Source organism: Xylaria bambusicola (assembly GCF_022495145.1).
Source record: "Xylaria bambusicola strain CBS 139988 unplaced genomic scaffold F5B22scaffold_9, whole genome shotgun sequence".
Classification (NCBI taxonomy): Eukaryota; Fungi; Ascomycota; class Sordariomycetes; order Xylariales; family Xylariaceae; genus Xylaria; species Xylaria bambusicola.
The window spans coordinates 893,675-916,636 of record NW_025953562.1 but is presented as its reverse complement, the minus strand read 5'-3'; the positions used below and the strand labels follow the sequence as shown (position 1 = coordinate 916,636).

General features: G+C 49.6%; 6 protein-coding genes across 6 annotated transcripts; 3 read left to right on the top strand and 3 right to left on the bottom strand.

Moving 5' to 3' along the window:
* Positions 1–175: 175 nt before the first annotated feature.
* F5B22DRAFT_596894 (FAD dependent oxidoreductase) lies at positions 176–2,687 on the bottom strand. Its single transcript, XM_047974277.1, has 3 exons — positions 2,140–2,687; positions 767–1,835; positions 176–645 (listed from the first exon to the last, which is right to left on the bottom strand). Exons 1-3 carry the CDS (start codon positions 2,245–2,247, stop codon positions 554–556), a joined length of 1,269 nt encoding a protein of 422 aa, XP_047833467.1. The 5' UTR covers positions 2,248–2,687; the 3' UTR covers positions 176–553.
* F5B22DRAFT_596889 (uncharacterized protein) lies at positions 2,688–5,983 on the bottom strand. The gene is made up of 4 exons (XM_047974276.1): positions 5,618–5,983; positions 5,448–5,516; positions 3,303–5,330; positions 2,688–3,233 (listed from the first exon to the last, which is right to left on the bottom strand). Exons 1-4 carry the CDS (start codon positions 5,638–5,640, stop codon positions 3,149–3,151), a joined length of 2,205 nt encoding a protein of 734 aa, XP_047833466.1. The 5' UTR covers positions 5,641–5,983; the 3' UTR covers positions 2,688–3,148.
* A 1,150-nt stretch (positions 5,984–7,133) lies between these two features.
* F5B22DRAFT_596883 (hsp70-like protein) lies at positions 7,134–9,986 on the top strand. The gene is made up of 3 exons (XM_047974275.1): positions 7,134–7,396; positions 7,547–7,673; positions 7,739–9,986. Exons 1-3 carry the CDS (start codon positions 7,370–7,372, stop codon positions 9,613–9,615), a joined length of 2,031 nt encoding a protein of 676 aa, XP_047833465.1. The 5' UTR covers positions 7,134–7,369; the 3' UTR covers positions 9,616–9,986.
* Positions 9,987–10,466: 480 nt separating this feature from the next.
* Positions 10,467–15,664, bottom strand: F5B22DRAFT_634799 (Cupredoxin; the record flags this gene model as incomplete). The annotated part of the gene is made up of 10 exons (XM_047977039.1): positions 10,467–10,573; positions 10,660–10,679; positions 10,770–10,948; positions 11,172–11,372; positions 11,599–12,447; positions 12,516–12,745; positions 12,914–13,314; positions 13,714–14,208; positions 14,263–15,399; positions 15,474–15,664. The coding sequence occupies 10 exons, from the start codon at positions 15,662–15,664 to the stop codon at positions 10,467–10,469; spliced, it is 3,810 nt and encodes a 1,269-aa protein (XP_047833464.1).
* A 320-nt stretch (positions 15,665–15,984) lies between these two features.
* On the top strand, positions 15,985–20,019 carry F5B22DRAFT_573457 (uncharacterized protein). The gene is made up of 2 exons (XM_047973182.1): positions 15,985–19,909; positions 19,979–20,019. The coding sequence occupies exon 1, from the start codon at positions 16,357–16,359 to the stop codon at positions 19,663–19,665; it is 3,309 nt and encodes a 1,102-aa protein (XP_047833463.1). The 5' UTR covers positions 15,985–16,356; the 3' UTR covers positions 19,666–19,909; positions 19,979–20,019.
* Positions 20,020–20,150: 131 nt separating this feature from the next.
* F5B22DRAFT_634797 (uncharacterized protein) lies at positions 20,151–21,862 on the top strand (the record flags this gene model as incomplete). The annotated part of the gene is made up of 6 exons (XM_047977038.1): positions 20,151–20,229; positions 20,654–20,691; positions 20,852–20,878; positions 21,036–21,369; positions 21,509–21,728; positions 21,832–21,862. 6 exons carry the CDS (start codon positions 20,151–20,153, stop codon positions 21,860–21,862), a joined length of 729 nt encoding a protein of 242 aa, XP_047833462.1.
* Positions 21,863–22,962: the final 1,100 nt, after the last annotated feature.

Below are 22,962 nucleotides of genomic sequence, written 5' to 3'. Positions count from 1 at the left end.
TAACCTCAAGTAACTATAGGAGAATGTACAGGAGGCCTTAAACAATGTGAGCATGCATAGGGCAGTACTGGTCAGCATCGTTACGTGATTTTCGCAGATTTTGCTCTCCCAAAATCTAGTGTGCTTTGGGAGTGCCTTAGCATTTCGACTCACGGTTATTACATTGAATCTCACTGCCAAGGCCCCCCGTGGTTGATATTTTTACAGTAGTTTGAATAACATATCTACTTGTATAAGGACTTCATGTAGATGGGGTTGGTATTGATGTACAGCGTAGGGCAGGTAGATAGGGCTAATTGGCAGGCAGCCGATAGGAGGGTTTATCTAGACGTCCACGAAGGTAGATTTGCTGGTCATCTGCTGAACAGTAGACTCACCATCATGATAGATGTTAGGTGACTGGTATTGACTGGTATTAGGTAATCCAGTGGTCTTTGATATTGGCCAAAGTACCGTTGTACTTATTCGACGTTTCCAGGATTGAAAACGACTTGTATTCCCATGGCAGCTAGTCATATCCTACTGATTATGACATCCGATTGCTTCTTTTATTTCAACTTCCTGTGTGCGTTCCATAAAACAAATCCCTTACGTAGTCTCCGATAGCAATCGAGCTCGTAAGCCCTGGGCTTTCCATCCCTAGCACTTGATGTCATATCGAATTAGTGAAGTCTTTTCGAGATAATACACGGTAAATAAGAGAAGGTGTGCTTAAAAAGTGCAGGAGTAAGGGCAGATGAAGGAGTGAAGGTATAGGATAACTTACTGTTCACCCAGCCAGCATAACCATCTTCCATTTTAATGTGGAAATCGTAGAATCCTTTTCCGGTGCCCACGGCGCCACCGGGCCCAAGCTTAGGCCGAATACCGGCGTAATCGGGACTAAACGCCGTCTCATCAATGTCCGGTAGGTATCTCCGGACGGCAGTGAGGACGTCAGGAAACCGTGCCGTATTGACATTCAGGTCCGAGGCGTCGTCGACCCATTCGACATCAGGCCCGAAGCGGAGGCGCCCGGCGAGATCAAGCGTGAGGTGCGTGCCGAGGCCGCCTGCACCAGCGAGCGTGGTGGGATACACCAGGCGCCGCACGCGAGGCTGGCTCGCGGCATAGCTGAAGTAATTCCCCTTGGCGTAGTATAGCCGTGTCCGATGTGCCGGCGGGACGATCATATTATGGATGTCCGCGGCGGCGAGACCCGCGCTATTGATGATGGCCTCAGTCTCGATGGTCGACTCCTCGCCTGTAGTAGAGTCGCGAATTGTAAGCCGCCAGCCCTTACTACCTGGGATGTCAGCTTCAAGCGGCTGAATCTGCGTGACGGTGGAATTGAGCGCCGTCACGCCGCCCGCTTCCTCAAACTCGCCCTGTAGCGCGACCATGAGCCCGTGCGAATCGACGATGCCCGTGGTCGGGCTCTCGAGGACTCCCGCGTCGGCCCGGATAGCCGGCTCGGCTTCCTTCGCCTCGCTCTCATTGACCCAACGCGTGGGGACGCCTAGGACATCGCGGCAGACAGCGTGAAGGCGCTCGAGGGCCTCGCGCTCGGCGTCGTTCTGCGCGACGATCCACTTGCCGACGTTCGCATGTCCAACACCACGGGCGGCGCAGAACGCATACAGCTTCTCCTTGCCCTCGATGCAGAGGCGAGTCTTGAGGGTTCCGGGGCCGTAGTATAGACCCGCGTGGATGACCTCGCTATTGCGCGAGGACGTCTCGGATCCTACGATCCCGTGGCGTTCGAGCAGGAGCGTGCCGGCGCTTGAAGAAGCGGAGCTGGATTTCTGTGCTAAAGCTCGGGCTGTCGCGATTCCAACCACGCCGCCGCCGATGACCTAGAATAGTGGTGAGCTATGTTTGTGTTAATTACTTTATATAGGCGACCATCCATCATGCCTCAATGTTTGATTAATGTGTTTTCTGACGTTTATGAAATCAACGATCGAGGATGAATAGCTTTGGCGGTGGTCCGTTGGCTCATAGCGAAGAGGGAAAGAAAAGAAACAGCAATGATAATGAAGCGTCACATCTTCCAATGGTTACGCAATATAATCATAAAGAACACATGCAACGCCTGAGAGGAAAAGAGAGAAGCATCATCATCGCGAGCCACGGTGATAGAGACATGAATAGACTTACGACATGGCTGAAGTCAGCTCTATTGGGAGCCGTGCTACTAAATGATCGAACGCAGCGCCAGCTTCTGAGCAACGAGCGGCTATGCCGCGGCCCAGCTCCCGCAAGCATCTCCGTGGAGGATGGAAGGGATGAGGTGTAAGTAAGACAAGTAGCGAGCGAGTGGGTGAGTGAGCGATCAACAGACCGTCAGGCAATGAGCGAGTAATATCCGGGTTTTACTAGTCGGATCGCGCCATCCCCGGCACCGGCCTGCGGTAACAGTATTTTATTCATTCACCTCCAGTATGACATTTGACATAGTTAACATCGCTAACATTCAAATTTGGCCAATTACCTAATGCTATTTGATGAGTAGCCAATTCGTCTCTTTAGTTGGGGTCACACACGGGAATCCGAAGCACGCCGTGTCAAGCACGTAGAAGTGGAGATCCGCGGAGCTCGGCACAGCCCTGTTCTACAGTTCGAAATACCCAGACATTGTAGAAACAACGACGAAACGAAATGGCGTTGTACAAACCACTTTCGATACACGATGCGCTACGTTATGAAGTAAACTAGGAAACTGGGTATATTTGAGGTATATGTATGTAGTACCACTAAGTTCAACGAGGACTCCCCATTTAATCAACTGAAAGGAGAGGTACACACACACCCCCACAAACCGAGAGAGACAGAGAGAAAGATGAGGGTAAGGACACAGAGGGAACACCAGCCCGCTTCTCATCTGTGGGCGGCTAGATTTAATTCCCCGCCTGAAACAACCAAGAATCAACAACTTAATCCATGTGACTTTTCTCGAGAGAGTGAGCATGGCCAATCACGTTCTTCCAACTTATTAGTCTCACAACTGACATTCGTGTCTGAGTGTGAGATGTGGTGGTTCAGCCCCTGCTATCTGTACAGCCCTCTCGTTTGCTATGCTTATTTACGCCAAAAACACCGTATTTGCCGCCGTGCTTATCCATACCTGTGAGTAACGTGAAAATCGAAGCGTGGTGGAGGACCAGCATTAGCGGAGCATGACAGCTGGAAAAAGCTTTCTGCTAAGAATATTCATATGGAACTCGTATATACCATCTTCAGCTCCAATATACCTGTAGCGACTGATTAGTTATCATCTCGAGGAGCGGCATAGCGTCGGTCTTTCCCTCTCATATACTTACAACGTGCGGCCGTCTTCGCTCCAGCTCAGACCTGCTGTGTCATCCGGACGCTGTTCATGCTCACGATTGCGTACACGACCGTACGCGCGACGAAAGCCAGAAATATCATCGTTCCAGACATCACCGATGATGGGGATGGCGCGTCGTATTCTGCCCGTCTCAGTCCGCGTTGCATCATGGGCTGAGGTACCGTCACCGCCGCCGCCGGATATGTTATACAGCGCCTCTAGGTCGGCCCAACCCGAGGTACTTCTTCCAGATTGCCCCCACGCAGAAGAATAATCACGGGAACTGGAACCCTCGCCGTTAACCATACTACGTTGTAATCTTGTCGCAGCGTCGGCACTCTGGGCCAGAGATTGCATAACGGAATTTCTTCTCCGTGGCGTAGGAGCCCGTCTCTCACGATCTTGCTCGGGCGGTGTCTGCGTCGTAGCTGAGCGCTGATGGTCGCGGTTCTCACGGCTTTGTTCGCGCTCGAAGATTCGCATCAGCGTATCACGCTGGAGAGACGTCAGATAACGCAACCTGTCAGAGAATTCCCGATCACGTTCCCGTGCAACACCGGGTGTCCTCGGCTGGGGACTTACGCGCTCGGCGAAGACGGAGGTTCTCCAGGCACCGCTACCTCGTGCCGTTGGTGGATCTCTCTGATCTCTCTGTTCCCGCGCCTCCCGCCGCCTCCGGTCGCTCTGTACGGCCTCCAAAATGGCTGTTTCCTCGGAAGAAAAGGGCTGATTCAACCTCGACGTGTCGGGAGAGTCGATGATGGACTGCAACCGGCCCGACGGACCCAGAAGGCTGGGTGTGGACGACAAAGCTGTCACACTGCGTTCACTTCGGGGGTCTAGGAGACGGGGGTCGATAGTTGTGTTGCGCTCATTGAGAGAGAAGTGGTCAAACGAGTCATGATCCTCCAAGGAAATGATCTGGCGTTTCGTGAAATTGGTGCGAGCGTCTGCCACCCCTATACGGCCACGGTGCTCGGTCCACGCGAGCATATCATACGGGCCGGGTGAGAAGGCCATGTCCCTCACTGCGCCACAATCACTGGGCGCCCGCGCTGAACTGAAGTAGGTAACTAGGGGGTCTCTGTCTAGGTCGGGGAATGCCGTGACATCGAATATTGATATAGTGCCGTACTGTGTGCCCACAGCCAAGTACCTGCCCGAAGGAGAGAAGCAAGCAGCAAAGCTACCTCGACAATCTGACGTATCTCGCACAGATTGGTCCTTGAGTCGTATCCGGGGGAGTTGTAGCCACTCGTAAGGTCCCCCCCTCTTCCCTTGAAGGGTGTGACGGACATGGACATAGAGAAATGGATCATCACAAATTGCCACGAGAATGCTACCATCTGGAGAGATGACACCACGATTTACACAATCAGGGTATTCCAACTCGTCTACGGCCTCCGAGTCTTCTAGGCTTACAATGGTCACCGTTTTATCATTATTGGCTAAGATGGCCATGGGTGAGTTGTAACGGTCGGGACGTGGCTCTTCCAAAAGTGACTCGGGCGGCCGCCAAATGGTGATGCAGTTGACGCGCTGGGTGCCGAATTTGTGGTTTGAAGCAGACCAAGTCTTAGCAGAGCCGCTCATCTGCTCGACGAGACTAAGCATATCGCGACGCAGCTCGGTCATGGAAGGCTCGGTGACGTGGGCGGGGCCGGATGATGATGACGATGATGATGGAGTGCGCCGGGCATCCTGGTCCAGGGCATCTTCGGAGGCGGAAACAATGGCGGCGGCGGCGGCGGCGGTAGCCGAAGCAGTCAAGCCATCGGCATTACGGGTGGTGGCGGTGGCGGTGGTTTCGCGGATGATTGCGAATTCGCCATTCTCCCCGCCGCAGCATATCCAACCACCGCTAGCGACTAGACACCTAGGATGGAAGCTGATGACCTTGATGGTTTCACACTCACGGGTGCGGGTATCGAGGCGGGTGATGTGGGTGTTGTTGATGCCGGCGGGGAAGTAGACCATGCCATCTCCCTCGGCGCTGATTAAGGACCGAAGCTGCCAATGTCTGGGACGAGTTCAGGGCAATTAGCATCCAAAACAAAGGCGACGGCGAAGAGCGAGGCCTAAGATGCGCGTGGGGAAGCAGGCAAGCGAATAGCAGGTGCAAGTAAACAGGACTAACATCGGCGAGATCTGGGTTCGATAGTGTTTGCAGCTGTCTTGGAGGAGCAGACTGTTGGTAGGCCTGAGGCTAGAATGATGGGGAGAACATGTCGTCAGTACTTGATCAATGGTCAAAAGGCTAGAAGAAGCTGGTTCTCGATGCAGAACGAGCGAGTTCTCTCTACTTACCTGGCTTCATCACCAACGGCCATGTTGCCGGTGGCGATTTTCAACGGTGCAGCGATCTATCATCAAGTCTCATTTGATTGTCGGCACATACGGGCAAGTAGAATCTCGCGGGAAAGTTCTATTTGTATGGTGGTCGTCGCAGTTGTAATTATTTACAGGGGAAGTTGGTCTCGGCGAGCAAGGTGAAGAAGCAAGGGGTCCGCAGGCGATTCGACAGTGTGCTTGGTCGTCGCTGTGGTCGCTGCCGTTGTGATGAGGCTGAAAGCGAGATGTGGTGTGGGCAGTCAATGGATTTGGTGGTGATGCTGGTGATATAGTAATGATGATAATAACGATGATGATGATGATGGTGTGCTGCGCTGTGTCAGTACCTCCTACTCTAGCACCTATGTATGGATATACCTAGGTATCTGTACCTGTAGCGTTTCCACAGGCAACTGTACCTCTCTTCTGGCCTCTGTCATACCTGCTGCACGGTACCTACAGTGTACAGTGTAGAGGCGGCGGAGACGTGCCTGGAATACCTAAGGTACACGCCCTTTCAGCACCAACAAAGTGGTACATTCTTGGCGTCTTGCTCTGTCCATTACGGTACCTATCTGCTTGTCTAGGTACTTACATGCCCTCCCTGCTTACATGTAGTAGGTACCCACAACTGGAGAATAAAGAAAAGAAAATGAACAGATTACATAGTAAAGACATGTCGTTACACGGGGGAAACATTTAACCTCCTTAATACCTATGCCACAAAGGAATGGAAGAAGCTACCCAGCTACACAAAGGGATTAAAATTGATTTTCATGACAGAACATTCAAGCGTTATCCATCGAGCTGACCATACCAAGAGGCAAAGTGGAATTTCCAGGTTGATTTGGGTAGAGTACATCTACGGGAGGTAAAGAGGGGCAGAGAAGCCATGTACTATGTACACATGTAGAGTTATCACCAATCAGGTACAGAAAACTTGATTGCAAATTGAAAACCCACAGCGGCATTCAGACATAGATATAGGATAAGATGCAATTATAACATTCATTGAGCCCTGGTAGTAATACGTATCGCATATTGTGCCCCTCAATGCCTTCAATAACAAGTGTATCTATCTACTTGGGTAATTACCAAATCATTACTGGATTCTGCTAGTAGGTTCCGTGGGTTCAGCTGCAGACATGTGACATTTCACTCATACAGACTCTGTTTTTGTTCTCTCTCCTCTCCTCTCTTCCAGGCGAGCAGGCGAGCAAGAAAAGAGAAAAAAAAAAAAAAAAAAAAAAAAGTCGCCTCCGTTGTCGAGTGGGTTGATTCCCCACAACTTCATGGGCCCTCCCTCTTTACCTTGGTCTGTATGTAGATTTGTATGTGGAGACATGTACCGAGGGTTTATCGACGGCTAATGGACCGGTCCAGGCTAAACCTCAATGGTGCTTCTGCCGCTCCTCACCGCCCCTAAGAAGCTCTCCGAAGCCTTCTATGCGCTTGAAATTTTCTGCGCTACGACGTAGTACTTGAGCTCCGGATTTCTCTCGCCATCGTCGCCGCCATCTTCTCTTCTTCCCATTCCATCCCATCCCACATCCCTCCGAGGCATCACTTGCTTATTCGTCTTACTCCGGCCCTGTCCCCCGGATCCTAATCCTTTTTGTATAATACCTGCGCCTACCACTTCGTGCCCGCCTGTGGTGTAGCGGTTCCTCACTCAATCCTTCCGCAGCAGCCGCCTCTATCTCCATACAGCCAGTCACATCTGTCACAATGTTGGCTTCGCGCTTATCCAGAGCTGTAAGTCCATGGCCCTCTTGATGTGTATCTTTCCTGTACTCAGTTCATCCCTGGCCGTTTGAGAGCGCCTAGGTTGTATCTGCATTAGACCTACTGTAGTGTTCTGCACCCTTTTCAAGCTCAACAAACTAATCGGTTCTTCGATCCCAGCTCCCTCGAGCAGCTTCCACAGCTCCCCGATGGGCCGCCCCCTTGAGGAAGCCCCTGGGCGCTACATTCGCTCGATATGAGTCTACAGAAGGTAAAGTTCAGGGTGCCGTTATTGGTATCGATTTAGGTATGTGAAATAGATCAACAGTTGTATCAAGACATGCAAACCATGAGCTAACAGCAATTGCGTAGGTACAACAAACTCGGCTGTTGCCATAATGGAGGGCAAGACCCCTAGGATCATCGAGAACTCGGAAGGTGCTCGAACCACACCTTCAGTTGTCGCTTTCGCACAAGACGGCGAGCGATTGGTCGGTGTCGCTGCCAAGCGTCAGGCCGTCGTAAACCCAGAAAACACCCTCTTTGCCACCAAGCGATTGATAGGCCGAAAGTTCACCGACGCCGAGGTTCAGAGAGATATCAAAGAAGTACCATACAAAATTGTCCAGCACAGCAATGGCGATGCTTGGGTTGAGGCTCGCGGCCAGAAGTACTCACCTTCGCAAATTGGTGGTTTCGTTTTGAACAAGATGAAAGAAACCGCTGAGTCATACTTGAGCAAGCCCGTCAAGAATGCTGTCGTTACCGTTCCTGCCTACTTCAACGACTCGCAGCGTCAAGCCACCAAGGATGCCGGTCAAATTGCCGGTCTTAATGTCCTTCGTGTTGTCAACGAGCCAACTGCTGCCGCTCTGGCCTACGGTCTTGAGAAGGAGGCTGACCGAGTTGTCGCCGTCTACGATTTGGGCGGTGGTACTTTCGATATCTCTGTTCTAGAAATCCAGAACGGTGTATTCGAGGTCAAGTCTACCAATGGTGATACACACTTGGGTGGTGAGGACTTCGATATTCGCTTGGTGCGCCACCTAGTTCAGCAGTTCAAGACCGAATCTGGCATCGATCTGTCTAGCGACAGGATGGCTATTCAGAGAATCCGTGAGGCTGCTGAAAAGGCTAAGATTGAGCTTTCATCCTCTCTTCAGACCGATATCAGCTTGCCTTTCATCACTGCTGATGCTTCTGGCCCCAAGCACATTAACACCAAGCTCACCCGCTCTCAACTAGAAAACATGATGGACCCCCTCATCACCAAGACCGTGGAGCCCGTTCGCAAGGCACTGAAGGATGCCGGCCTCCAGGCCAAGGACATCCAGGAGGTTATTCTAGTTGGTGGTATGACTCGTATGCCCAAGGTTACAGAGTCCGTCAAGAGCATCTTTGGCCGTGAGCCTGCCAAATCAGTTAACCCTGACGAGGCTGTTGCCATGGGTGCTGCTATTCAAGGTGCTGTTCTCTCTGGCGAGGTCAAGGACCTTCTTCTTCTCGACGTCACGCCTCTGTCCCTTGGTATTGAGACTCTAGGTGGCGTCTTCACCCGCTTGATCAACCGCAACACCACGATTCCTACCAAGAAGTCTCAAGTGTTCTCTACCGCTGCCGACTTCCAGACTGCTGTCGAGATTAAGGTCTACCAGGGCGAGCGTGAGCTTGTCAAGGACAACAAGCTCCTCGGCAACTTCCAGCTTGTTGGTATCCCCCCTGCGCATCGTGGTGTTCCTCAAGTCGAAGTCACTTTCGATATCGATGCCGACTCTATTGTCCACGTCCACGCTAAGGACAAGAGCACCAACAAGGACCAGTCGATCACCATTGCCTCTGGCTCTGGTCTCTCCGAGTCTGAAATTGAGCAGATGGTTCAGGATTCCGAGAAGTATGCAGAGTCGGATAAGGAGCGCAAGAACGCCATTGAGGCTGCCAACCGCGCTGACAGCGTTTTGAATGATACTGAGAAGGCCCTGGGCGAATATGCCAGCAAGCTTGACAAGACAGAGGCTGATGGTATTCGGGAGAAAATCAGCTCCCTCCGTGAGTTCGTCTCCCAGAGCCAGTCTGGAGAGAACACTGCCACGGCTGAGGAAATCAAGGCCAAGGCGGATGACTTGCAAACGGCCAGCTTGAACCTCTTCGACAAGATTCACAAGGCTCAGGCTGAGGAAGGTGAGCAGTCGAGCTCATCAGAAGCCAAGCCCGATGCAGAAGCCAAGCCTGAGGATGAGAAGAAGCCGTAAGGTGGCGCTACCATATTCTTTGTTTCAAGAAATGTTTCTATTATCATGTCAAGCGGGGGAGGCTGAGCTTACCGTCCTGTACATCTATCTGTACTCATATTTGCGATTTGTTTATTCCCCGATTCCCCATGACGAAGATCATGTTCATCATGCTACATTATATGCGGCGGCAGGGGCGTTTTGAGATAAAGGAAAACACACTCGGCCTACAGGTTTTGGCGGGTCAGAGGCTTTTACGGTGCTCTGTGATGATGACTTAGCATAGGAAATGGTCGGCTCATCGAATTCGAGCGCTGTATATAACGTGTTTTATGTAAAGCAACCAAGAAAACTTAATAACATCGCCTCTCAAGAGAATACTTTTGAACACACTTACCTTGCAACTCACTGCTGTCTTAGTGTATGTTTTCTGCTTACCGTACCTTAGGTCTTTTCTTTGATATTTCTTGCCAGACCTTACCTGTGTACGTGAATGCTTGAGGGGCTAGCGACATCTAACATTCCATGTAGTTATTGTAAAAGAAAAAAAAGTCAATGATCAAGGCCAACACATAGAGACACGCGTTGCCCGATGAACATGTCATGCTGTCCTCGTCATCCTAGGTAGCCAAAAGATGATAATTTAATTCAATCACCCGACCAGCTCATTTCTCTAAATATACGAGAAAACGACATACAGATAGGGTAGAATATGCCGTGTTTAATAGAGTGATTGATTCGCTTTAGGACACTATTACATACTAAGAGCCCTGCTAGATAGACAAAAAGTAAATCCAACCAGACATATTGCTCCAAAGCGATCCGATACACGCACATCCTTACTAGCTGCTGCTGCTGCTGCTGCTTTTTCCCTACGCGCCGCAGAAACTCTGGCTCAGGGTGCGCGTAGTCGGGTCCATCTCACTGATGAGTTTCACAAGGTCCTCTGGGCGCTCGGCTATAGAGACAAACATACCTCCTATATATTCACATTTGAGTTAGTCACCGCCACTAATCATTCTCTTTGGGCATTTTCTGGAGGAGGGCAGAAATATAGAAACGTACCCTCCATGTGCCATGCAACGCTGTTCACACGCTGGCGTTAGTAAACACGCAAATAAATTGAGGATTCAAGACTATACGTTGGGGAGCAATGGAGCAGCAGGTGGACTAACTGGCAGTGAAGTGCCCAGAGACCTGGGTTATCTGCTTTGAAGCGTATGACTATGTGGCTAAAAGCAGGGATCGTCACAGTGTCCCTGCGCATTGGATTCTTTAGATTCCATGTCGTTGTCGTATTGTTTTCAGACGAGGTCGAAGCTGTGCCGAACAGCCCTGCGCCCCAGCCTACTACCTGGAATGTGTGGCCTAATTTGGGGTGAAACATGGATGTTAGTATTCGCGTATCCAAGAGGGATAATTCTACCTAGCGACTACAATTGTAGCATACCACTATGTATCCATGTTAGCACCAACTAGTTACTAGGTACGGTAGAAAAAGGATACGGGTGAGACAGAAAAGATCAGAAGGGTAAAATAAGATAGACAGAAGAGAGGGAATCTAAGATGCGGTCGACTAACTGTAAATGCCACGGATGCTCCATTGCATCCCGTGAATTTATGACTATTTGTGCGCCCTTCTCTCCCTCTGGGACGAGCAAGACTTGCTGATTCAGCCCGAAGTCCCAGCTGTTGTACGAGTTCGCCTCGCTAGCGACGAACTTTTGTTCCACTGCTTTCCATAACGTTGCGTTGTCAGGGAGCGGTGCGTAAGCTGTCTAGAGACAATTGTGTACATATTAGCGCCGTTCTCTCTCTGGGGAAACACTGGGGAAAAAAAAGAAATCTTTCAGCGGGAGATTATCTTGATTCAGCACTGCATCGGTTGATGCAAAGGAGTTGGATCCATCATGATGATTATGCAAAGAAATAGAAAGGGCAAAACTGATGCCCTGGGCTTCAGAGTTGCAAATTCACAAAGGGGTTTGCCAACAATGTACATACCTTATTGATGAATATCCGATTGACATCCTGTGCTTGCCGAAACATATACTCAATATAGTGCTTATTCTCCTCTGGAACCTCATACGCTTGTATATCGCGCATAGGCTGAGGCATATCAAAGGGCATATCGTCGCAGCCCTCCCAAACTTCGCCCCTGACGCCATTATTTTCGATACCGTACGGATTGCTCACATTTCCAATGGTACCAATGGGCATCTCATCCACAGATATATCATCATACGATAGAATTCCCCTTGCCGCGTATCCCGCTGAAGCCAGTCCAGCGCTCGTGTACGGCGCATACGGTAGGAAACACGTTTGTGGTAGAGTTGCGCGAATGTAGTAGTTTCCAACCGTTTGGTTGGCTGTCATGATGACGCTTGCCCTCTGGCCAACGTTCAAATATACGCCGCGGGCGTCGATGGGTGATATTTCTATGCCGTCTAGCTCAACTATGGATAGCATGTGGTTGTCAATGCTGAACCAGTAAGAGAAAAATGAAGACGAGTTGATTAAACGCAACCGCAGGTTCTCTCCCGTGCGGACTTTCGTCGTGTAAAGGTGCCCCCCTGAGCAGCTAGATTGGGACGTGGAAGAGGACGATGATTGTTCATATGGGGGTGGTGGCGAGTAAGTCGTTGACTTCACGGCACAATCATACGTATTCTGTCCATTGAGAAGGATATTATCTGCGAGCGGCTCGACACCTGATTCAAAAGGCACCCACTTAGAGGTCGGGTTCAAGTAACTCGATAATAGAGCTGACCCGTACGCATGATACACGTCACTCAGGAAGATGATTTTCTCATCATTGGGTTGAGGTACCAACTCCTTGGGATCGTGTATTACCTGTGCTCTCTCCTATTAGTCATATCTCTTCGGTCGAGCAACTACGCAATAGCTCGAGACCAACTCACCAGAGGTCCGTAGAGCCCGTCAGTATACTGGACCGATGAATGAGCATGCCACCAGAACGTGCCCCTTTGGTCGTCCACGCGGAATTCATATGTAAAACTTTGGCCTGGGGGGATACCGCATTGAGAGACGCCAACGACGCCATCCATCATTGTCGTTCCTTTCTGGTCAATGCCATGCCAGTGAATAGCTGTGCTCACATTGGACATGTGATTATTGACTCGGACTCGAACTTACACAAAGAACCACGGGTTAGTAATTCACGTCTAGGTGGTTCACTTACGGATCTCTAAGGGTGGATGGAATAGGTCAAATGCTAGATCCTAGAAAACTGGATGACCACGTTCACCTTAGAAAGTCATAGATTGAAAATAAAAAAAAGACTCTAGGTATCACTCACTTGTATCACCAGTATTCGCCTCAATGAGTGGGCCAGGGCTCTGTCGGTTGGCAAGTATCATAGGTTTTTGGAAACCATCAGGAGCCGCCAGCGCCTGTGTGATGTCCAAAACGTATTCGCGCGTTTGAGGTTGATCCGACACGACGAACCCATTATCGAGAGATAGTTCCCTTGTATTGATAAGCTGATCAGGTTGGACCACTTCAAGGTCGTCTGGGATATCGGGATAGCTGTGGTCGAACGGGGCCTTGTCCCGTGTGGTTCCGTAGCGCCTCCAGCCAAGTCCCAGTCCAAGGCCAAGCGCCAGGGTCATGGCGCAGAAGCAGATCAAAGCTATGACAAAGAGACATAGTGGCACTGTTCGTCGCTGACGATTCCTCGTTGTTGACTTAGACAGACTCCTGGGACGTTTCCATAACCTGCCACCCCAGGAATCATCCAGCTTAGGACTGCCTTCATGGTCATCCATCAGTAAGAGCTCTGAGCTACTAGAAGAGAAGGAATCTAACATGCTACAATCGACGAACCGAATTGCAAAGTTCGGTTCGAGGTGCGCGGTTAAGAAAACAGGTGTCGTGTTCACATAGCAAGGGAGAAGTGAGAACCGCGTCAGATATGCCATGTCGCAAAACGCGTTAGTGAGACAATTTCACATTTCACATTTCACATTTCACATCAAATGAAGGTTGAGGGAGTTCTTATACCAGACAGGTGCATGTAATACATTGAGCTTCCGTTGTATGGATCGGGCAGTGGAAGACGCCGACGCACGTCTACATTATTATCTTCCAAAGCCAAACCACCCTTTCTTCTTTGGCTCGGGGGTAGATGTCTGTCTCTCCTCTTCTACCTCAACAGGGGCAATTGATGGCTTTCCGGGATAGTCAATGTAATTCCAAGCAGCATCGAAAAACAATGGCTTAACTGGGACAGGTTGAACCCGAGGAGGATAGTCAACCAGGTTTTCCAGGTCTACGCCGCCCGCCGGATACTCTCGAAGTTTGTCTATCAGAGGAATCTTGGCTTGTGAATATGCTGACTTTGCCTTCTCTCTCAGGATGTCTATCTCTACAATCGCACGGCACCTTTGCAGCTCACCTTTCAGAAGGTCGTGAAGGAATTGGACATCTGTTTGCCGAATCTCAATGTTTAGAATAGGAGAATCTGAGGATGACGTGGCATTCTTGGATAAGAAGTTGGCAGATTGTTGACACTGGTCGTATGCATGTTTGATGAGGGCCAGAGCATTGGATGACTGATCAACCAGAGAATGTGAGCGTGCAATGGAGAGGCACCTGAGAGCGTCATGTTAGAATAAAATTTATTATTTAAGTCTTCGATATACTTACTTGAGGGCATGGAAGTACTTTGCAGTAGCATCCAGTTGCTGAAGAAGTCCGTCGTCAGCGGCTACGCCGGGAAGTTCTTTAATCGACTCAATACTTTGCAAGGTAGCATCATAGAGCACGACTTTTTCCTTTAGGCGAGCTATCTTCCTGCCGGGTGGCTCAATCTTCGCTTGCTGTGAAGATGCATCTTTCTTTGATTTCCGGGTAGTATTTGGGGCAGAGTCAAGAAGTGCGCCATCATGCTCACCACTTAGGACTCGGTTGCGGCCAATTCTCCAACTGATCATCTGGTAGTTAACGGCAGTGCGGGTAATCTGCAGACTTTGTATGCGGCTATCGCTTTGTGGCACGCCCTCCTCCTTTAGTTCGTCAATAGCACGCTTCGTGGCATCAGCAGCGTCCTGGCTCGCTATGAGGACTTCGTCGTAAGCTGCTGCCATTTCCTTTGGGAGTACTATATCAGAAGATTCCAGCTTCTCGGCTAAGCGAGAAGTAGCTAATTCAGTCGATCCTATGGCGAGGGCAATAGAGGCATCCTCAATTTTGACACCTCGCGATCTCCATGTGATGGTGTGGGGCGCATTAGGGGTATCAGCTGCACCTTTTGCGACGTCTGGATCGCCCTTCTTCAAGAGATCTGGAGCCACGTTCTGAATCCGACGCACGAGAGCTTCATCAGACGAAGGGAATGCCTTGCGCGCAATGGTAGGGATGGCTAAGGTCCGTGGCACTTTGTTTTGGTACGCAGCATAGCGAATTGAAGGATCGATGGTTTCGGATAGGAGGTCTTTCAAGATGTCGCCTTTTTGCGGCTCTAGTGCACTGTATATTATACGAGAAGTCGCGTAGCTTTTCATGCATTCGTTCCACTTCTGACCCTCGAAATGCGCGGCGCCTCTGATCATGGCTGCATAGGCTGTCGCTTCCAGAATATCAACGTCGGTGGCGGCGGTAATATCGGTATTAGAGAGGATCTGAACCAAGTGCTCGGCAGTACGGGCACCTTTGTCAAGCCTAGATATTATGTGAGAGCGTGTACGGCCAGTAATTCCCTTGGAATCAGCCGAATGAACAGCTTTGAGGCGCATCGCATGGGCCCAGGTCCTCTCGGCTGTGAGCAGAGCAAGATGGAGGAACCTATGGCGTCTATAGTGAGCAATTCTGCGACGGCATGGGATGACACAATGAGCAAAAGGTTGGGTGCAGCGTACGCATGGTTTTCTGCGATCTGGTCCGGAGAAACAGGGCCGGTCTTGGTGAACTTGGACCTATTCTTGTTGACGATGCCTAGCTTTTTGCGCAACGTGTGTAGCTTCTTGACGACTAATTTGTGGTATGTGGCATAATCGCCATATAGCAGCGCCTGGTTCCGGGCAGACACGACAAAACTAGTGATGTCCATTGTGAGGGCCGGGTCGAAGCGTGTAGTAGCCCGGGCGATGGTGATGCGGCGGCGGTGATGTGATGTTACTTCTAAGGCTATTTGATGGTGGGGTTGATTGCTGTGACACGGAGATAGATAGAGCTTATCAAGCCACAGATCCCCAGCAGGGCAAGTAAGTAAGTAGTACATGTAGCGGAAAAGTATCGCTAGCCATATCGAGGTATCTTGGTCTGCTGTGGTCGGTATTTTGTGTGCACGGAACCTAACCCGAGCTTGTCTGTACATGTGGATACCTCAGGCTACCTAGGCACCTTCAAAGCCTAGCTACTGCCTCCATACAGTGATGGATGGTTTTTTTCTCCTTCTTCCCGACGTCACGATTTGACATGATGGGCGGCTCGACCTTTTCCCTCCGTATAGTGGTCCGATAAATCTACTCTGCAATCAAGTCCTCGCCAATGCTGACCTCGGGAAAAGGAAGACTGAATAAAAACGCCCACACCACCAACCTCAGATACACACGTGCAGGTCGTTGTCATCGTTAACCTTCCAAATTAAGAAAGTAAATCGACTCGTTATGATGCTCTGGAAGCGTGCTCCCTTCTAGCTAGATCCTACGTCGATTGCACCCCCCCCCCCGCCTACGTGCGTTCGGAGCTTTGTTATTGTCGTCGAGGACGTGGACCTGCCCGCCCAAACGTTGTCTTCAAATGCTAGAGAAAACGGCCGCATGTTTGGAACCATGCGGCCGTCGAGTCGTTCCGCCTCCAAGAACAGCCCTTCGATCTACAAGACAGCTGCATACAGCTTTCTGGCAGCATGGGGCTGCTGACATTGAGCTCACCAAGGCCTGGCAAACCTTGATGCACGGCACTCTGGACAGTAGCGTTACCTTGTCTGACCGAGGGGAAACTTCGTCGCTCAATGCTTCTGCTTTTCTTCTCGACTTTCTATATCCGGCCGGCACCGCTGCTCTGTTGCGCCGCCCTTCCCCAATTTCCCTAGACCAATCCGAACGATTACGAATGCGTACTCGACCGTCACACGTCTCCCCACGTCTCTACAATTCTGAATCCCACTCGTCTCCCGCCGCCCGAGGAACGAACAGCGCGACAGCTGTCGACCATGAGATATCGAATGACGTACCGGAGCCTAGCGGGCCATTATCGGCTGAACCTAGTGACTCAAAACCCTCCACTTCGCCTGACAAACAATACCAGCGTATCGCCATTGATCATATCTTGAAGACGAATAACTTTGCCGAAGTTGATGTCTTATGGCGTCGTTATACGTCCTTGAGCGAGCACTCTCAAAAAGCTTATTCCCAGAGAGTTCTGTCATTTCTTTCTAGGACTGGTCGCGTATCGGATTCGCGCAAAATTTCTGAACTCTTTCATAAGTTGGAGCTCTCTAGTTGGGACAACGAGGTATTTGTGGCTGGTGTTTCAGCCGAGATCAATCTACAAAATCTCTCTCAAGCTCTATCAATATTTGAGAAAGGGCTTCAATCTTCTAGTCTTGACAACACTGCACTCATCGACTCTTTGGATTTGCTGTTAGCATCCGCCCTTAGATCTTCCACAACCAGTTTTTTGGAGAAGGTCTGGCAACGATATCCAGATATGGCTGCGAGATGGGATTTTAACGGCATTGCCGCTAATCTGACGCACTGTGCATCTGTTCCTGGCATTGCCGAAAAAGTAATGATGTTTCCAGAGTACGTCGCTCAGCGTTTGAGTGCCTCCCACAATAACGATTTCGATCGTGAGGCACTGGAGGTCCTGCAGAGAATACTTGTTAGAAGAGCGCTTGTCTCGTGTGAGCATTCGCACGTTATACCCCTGTTACTACTTACGAAGGATCCGTTGGCTTTTGAGGATTTTTTGAGATCTGCAGAGAAAACTGGTAGGCGGAAGGTCGCCCCCGATGTGTACGACATTTATCGAAAATTGCCCGGCAGCTCCCCTAGCCACGCTGTTCTACATTGCGTCTTCCATGCCTACACGCAAATGAGGAATTCGTACGCAAAAATGCACGCTGGTGTAGAGATGCTTTGGAAGGACTGGCATGGGTTTCATGGTATGCCATCTAGACGGGCTTATCAGAAACATCTAGGATTTTACGCAACAAGGGGTGATAAAGAGCGGGTTTATTCATTATGGACCGAATACGTCGAGCGTTTCCGCAATGATCCTACTATCAACATTTTTGATGCTGATCAAGGCAGCGATACTTTTGCGCATTTACTCCATGTACACGCTGTCAATGCAGAGCCAGAAGAGGCTCAGCGGATCTTTAATGACATGATGAACAAGTTCAAGATACAACCCTCTATATACGATTGGAACATTTTGTTGAATGCGTATGCTCAGGCTGATGACTATGGCGGCGCAATGACGACTTTTGACCGCTTATGTCAGACAATCACACCAGACAAATTTAGCTATGGGACTCTGATGCAGATGGCTGGGTCAAGAGGCGACCTAGCATTTACTGTCGACTTATACCGCCGTGCTCGCAGCTCTAATGTCGTCACCAACGATGCTATGCTGAGCAGTCTCGTCGACGCCTACTGCCAAAACGATCTCTTCAAGGAAGCCGAAGACGTTTGCACGCGCGCTTCTACCAAGGGAATTGCTACAACACTGATGTGGAATAAACTACTCTACTATAATGCTCTGCGTCGGGATCTTGCAAACATAAATAGGATTCTTAACAGTATGGCCGACAAAAACATTCCTTACAATCAGTTTACATACCAACAGTTACTGCTTGGACTTGCTCTGTGTCGGCAGCCGCACCATGCACTCACCCTTCTTACTGTGGCTCTGAAAGAAAAAGTGTTTGAAGTCACGCCCGCACATTTCCAGATCGTTATGAGCGCTCTTCTCCTAACTAGAGAGCCGGTAATGACCAGACGCCTCTGCTTGCTCATGAATGAGCATAAGATTCCCATTACAGAGGGTGTCATTTTCCGGCTGAGTCAGTCTCTAGGACAATGGAAGAAATTGCCACCAAAACAGCGAAGAAAGCGCAGCGAAACACAATGGTATGGTGACGCGCTACGCACTTTTTTCAACATCTATGGATACAATTCGAATACCCAAATCAAACACCAAGGTCCTTCAAGTGCGAAGCCTGTTCGACAGAGGGAGCTACTTAGATCGGGACGTGAGGTGTACCAATTTAGTACGATGATGTACATCTTCGCTCAGCTGAATAATAGTGTTCAGGTCAACGAGCTCGTTGAACTTTATCGTTATGTCTTCCAAGGTCCCAATAATGAAGGTATATTGCCACTGGGTATGCTCAACGCCGTCATGCTCTCGGGTCTTCAAGACCAACGATATGACCGTGTCAAGTCAACTTGGCGCCTCATCTTCGACATTGCCAGAACTGAAGCGCGCGCGGCTGATTTCAGAGAGGATTTACCCTACGCTAACAAGATCTCACCGAAGTATCATTATGCTCTATCCGGTTGCCTGCGTGTGATGCAAGAAGTCTTGTTCAAGGAAAACAATCCTCTTGCCCTTCAAGAACTAGTCAAGGAGGTACGCGAGGCAGGCTTCGAGATAGATAGCAAGAATTGGAACTATCACGTGCAGTCTCTTGTGCAAATGAAACAGTACAAGGCTGCATTTGCAGTGTGTGAGAAATACTTGATGCCAAATTGGACAGGATGGCAAACAGTCCGAGCGAAGGAGGCCATACGCACCACGCTTCCTTTGGAAACACGTAGGAAAGGGTTGTCTCGCCGTTACCTTCGGCCTACCGCGACAACACTATATCGGCTTGCACAGGCCTATTTGGAACTCGATAGACTGGGTCCTTGGTCTAGTGAGGCCATCATCACTCTTCGAGATATCGAGAGTGACAGCATACAAGTGGTTAGGGCTATCAAGTCCATGATTCGTGTATATTCGAGTTTAGAGTATGAGATTTTCAGTGCCGTTGACTCGATCGATACTACTTATGCCGACGAGCCAAATCTGGAGGAGGAGATGACTGGTTTAGAATAGAAGCCAATGTCAAAGATCAAGGAGGTAGTCAATCCATGACTCAAGGCGCATAAGAATACCTCTCAAACTAAAGAGTGTAGGATGTTTCTGCATATCATGTACAACATTCACGACTTACGGATATGGCTATCAGACTATAGATATGGGTGTAGATAATGTGTATACCTATGTAAAGATTGGATAAATCGCTACGATAATGATTAGCATGTGGTAGTACTGGTGATGTCCGGTATACTCATCCGAAGTATGTGGATCTAGATTTCGTTTCGCTCGCGCGCCCTACGCGCCCTACGTCAATACTAACCTACCTAAGGTTGTATGTGACTCACCCCATGCTGTCCGAGAGGGAAGTTCGCGACTTAACAATTGATTACCTTCTCATCCCACCCATGTGAGTTCACTGAGATAATAACATCACATCTTCTAGCATGCGCTCATTACATTCTCTACTTCGGTATATCAGACCCTCGCAACGAAATCAAACAATGAGCCTCCCGTTTCCACCCCCAGTTAAGCTGCCGCAGGGCTTTACCATGTCTAGATGCACACCGCAAGATGTGCAAGGTATGACAGATGTCTGGTAGGTACCTGAGTCTATTCCTGAGTTTGTTAGTCATCGGGGTTTGGGGATGTGGCTGCTGAGAGCAAAGGATACAGCAACGCCTGGTGTGATCTATGTTTTATGACATTAATCGATATAAAGGCTAACCAAACTAACAACAGTGAGTAGGTATCAATCTATCTCGAGGTCTGCCTAGACATGCTTGTTTTATGAGTCTGGTTTGGCCCGTGTTTGGGTGCCCAATCCAGATGTCATGTGTATACTGTCTCATCAACCATCATGTGTGCCTTGATGAGGTAAAGTGGATAGGCGTTCTGCTTAATTACCTTCTGCTGGTTCCTTACCCTTGCCGTCCCCATACCATGTTTAGTTATTTCATAGGCTACAGTCATAGTACACATACATTGACACCTATATACCGACTAGATATGGATGCTTTTTCCAACTCTGAATACACATACTGGGTGAGTTTTACGGGGTCCTATCCTACACCCGGCAAAAATATCTCGTAGTCGCAGACCATCATCAGAGTTGACATACCACACTCGCCGCCGCTTCGACTGCTTCGCTATTTGAAGACCACGTACCGTACGCAAATATTGTTAACTCCAATGAACTACTTAGTGGGGTCGGGTCGAACCCATGAGGTCGGTATGTTGCCCTGATGTCATTTTCCCTTACTCTAGCCTTCAGTAGCGACGAAGAATCCCCCCCGCAACGACAACGACTGTACCTCCGGAGCATTCGTATCCCTTGATACCCGCGTCGTTTCACATCCAGAGTACATACTGACTCAAGCGAGCCCTAGTGGCAAGCAGAGCGCATCGCACAACGCTTCCAGGACGCGGCAGTCCAGCAGTTCAAAGTCGTCGACGACGCAAATGGAGTAATTGTCGCGTGGGCAAAGTGGGACCCTCCCTCCAAAATGGTAGGCTTGAGGGAGGGTTTCACGATTTACGATGAGGCAGGCCAACCTGTGAGCACAAGTAGCAGCCTCCATACTCATAGCAAGGGCGCGGAAGGGACAGGGAAAGAGGCGAGCAATCTAGGTCCACCAGCCGGGTCCAATATCGCACTTTTCCACGGGTTCTTTGATGGAATCACAAGAATGGAGGAGAAGCACCAAGCAAGCGAGAAATTGGGTGAGATTCAATTTTTCCTTGCATGTCTCTCGCGTATAGCCTAGTTCAAGGTTTCGTGGATGCCCTGCTCCCAGACAGTTGCCAATAAGGCATCTATCAACGTTAAACTTCAGAAGCTAACAACACCCATACAAACCAGTGCTTACGCATCTATGCACTCGACACAGTCACCATGGGCGTGGCCTCGGGTCAGTACTGCTGGCTAGCGTACTGGAGCTCGCAGATAAGGAAGGCCTCTCTACGTATCTGGAGGCGACACGAGTAGGGGTATCACTGTATCAAGGACTGGGCTTTGAGATCGTCGACAAGCTAGAATTTGATCGATCCGAGACAGGGTTAGATACTCCGGCTGTCCTCCAGTACGTATCTTTTGACTCTCTCCCTTTGCTACCCGTTGACACCACATACGCTCGGTTCATATATACTCTTTCTAGCCAATTGCTAAGTTTTTGCTTCGGACAGGATCATGGTAAGGGAGCCGCGAGCTCCTTGACATAACATATGCCTTAATTTGGCGGCTTGGAGGGTGTTACTTCACTGCCAGGAGTGAATTGATAGCAAGAAATTACCGGCAAGTCGTTCGATGTTTCTGATGTATTCTAGACGGCTCAAGATCTCAAGCCACTCGCAACACCGCAGGTAAAATCAATATCATCTGGCCTTCCTTCAATATATAACTTATAGTACGTACGCCTTCGAAGGTTAACTAGCACAATACTGTATTTCCTAGAATATCAAAACTATGTCCGCAAGGCAACGAGTTACAACTTGAACTAGCTAGTTGACCCACAACACCCGGTACGATGAAGAGCCACGGGAATGTTGTAAAACAGTAAGCTTATCTGGTAGCTTCCGCCTGTGATACATCGGGACAAACAGCTTGCGTAACCTATGTATGATAAGATCGGGCGATATGGAAGTCGATGATGACACGTAGTACAGGGCTACCTAGCCGAGGAGAATAGTAGGTATTGTACCTTCCCTGCGTGCGGAAATTCCCAGGTACGTAAGCGTGGATGATTGTCATGTTTCATGTTTGTGTTTCTTAGTCATTTAGACAGAGGGCGAAAATCATAGGTGACACATACCTACACAAAGCGACATGCCCGGATTCGCACGGGATACGATATGAATTGAGGGAGCCCAACTGTTCACCACACCGGCTTTTCTACCTAATAGAACCAATGTGAACAAATGTGGGAGAACCCCCGGCTTGCTCTTGTTCTACACGCAACATCTGATTCATCACCTGGCTTCATTTGCTGACTGTATAAATAAGCTTACGACGTAAAGTGTGGCTCATGAAACAATTGACCCGCGTCGATTCTTAGCTTGAGCTTGTATGTCCCCAAAAGCTTCTTCCATGAACTTGTGATATCTGTGGCGAGAAGGCGGAAAGTGGGTGAGAGAGCGTACTCAGGCAACCCGCTCCAGGCCCCCTCCTCTCACGCCAACTTAACTGACACTACCATCCGCCAAGTGTTGGAGTAGCGTTGTTTCCTGGTATATGATGGCGGATAATCGTATCACGTTGAACGGGGCGTGGAAACGTAAGCTAAAAACAAACAAACAAATAAACGAACAAACGAAGGA

What these genes read in the sequence shown, in the direction of transcription:
- F5B22DRAFT_596894 (XM_047974277.1), bottom strand. Translation starts at nt 2,247, where the DNA reads ATGCTTGCGGGAGCTGGGCCGCGGCATAGCCGCTCGTTGCTCAGAAGC. An exon ending in GAGCTGACTTCAGCCATGTC is followed by an intron (nt 1,836 to 2,139) that starts GTAAGTCTATTC and finishes CCACTATTCTAG; the next exon opens with GTCATCGGCGGCGGCGTGGT. An exon ending in TTATGCTGGCTGGGTGAACA is followed by an intron (nt 646 to 766) that starts GTAAGTTATCCT and finishes TATGACATCAAG; the next exon opens with TGCTAGGGATGGAAAGCCCA.
- F5B22DRAFT_596889 (XM_047974276.1), bottom strand. Translation starts at nt 5,640, where the DNA reads ATGGCCGTTGGTGATGAAGCCAG. An exon ending in CGAACCCAGATCTCGCCGAT is followed by an intron (nt 5,331 to 5,447) that starts GTTAGTCCTGTT and finishes AACTCGTCCCAG; the next exon opens with ACATTGGCAGCTTCGGTCCT. An exon ending in AGCGAAGACGGCCGCACGTT is followed by an intron (nt 3,234 to 3,302) that starts GTAAGTATATGA and finishes CAGTCGCTACAG; the next exon opens with GTATATTGGAGCTGAAGATG.
- F5B22DRAFT_596883 (XM_047974275.1), top strand. Translation starts at nt 7,370, where the DNA reads ATGTTGGCTTCGCGCTTATCCAGAGCT. An exon ending in CTTCGCGCTTATCCAGAGCT is followed by an intron (nt 7,397 to 7,546) that starts GTAAGTCCATGG and finishes CTTCGATCCCAG; the next exon opens with CTCCCTCGAGCAGCTTCCAC. An exon ending in CGTTATTGGTATCGATTTAG is followed by an intron (nt 7,674 to 7,738) that starts GTATGTGAAATA and finishes GCAATTGCGTAG; the next exon opens with GTACAACAAACTCGGCTGTT.
- F5B22DRAFT_573457 (XM_047973182.1), top strand. Translation starts at nt 16,357, where the DNA reads ATGCTAGAGAAAACGGCCGCATGTTTGGAACCATGCGGCCGTCGAGTC.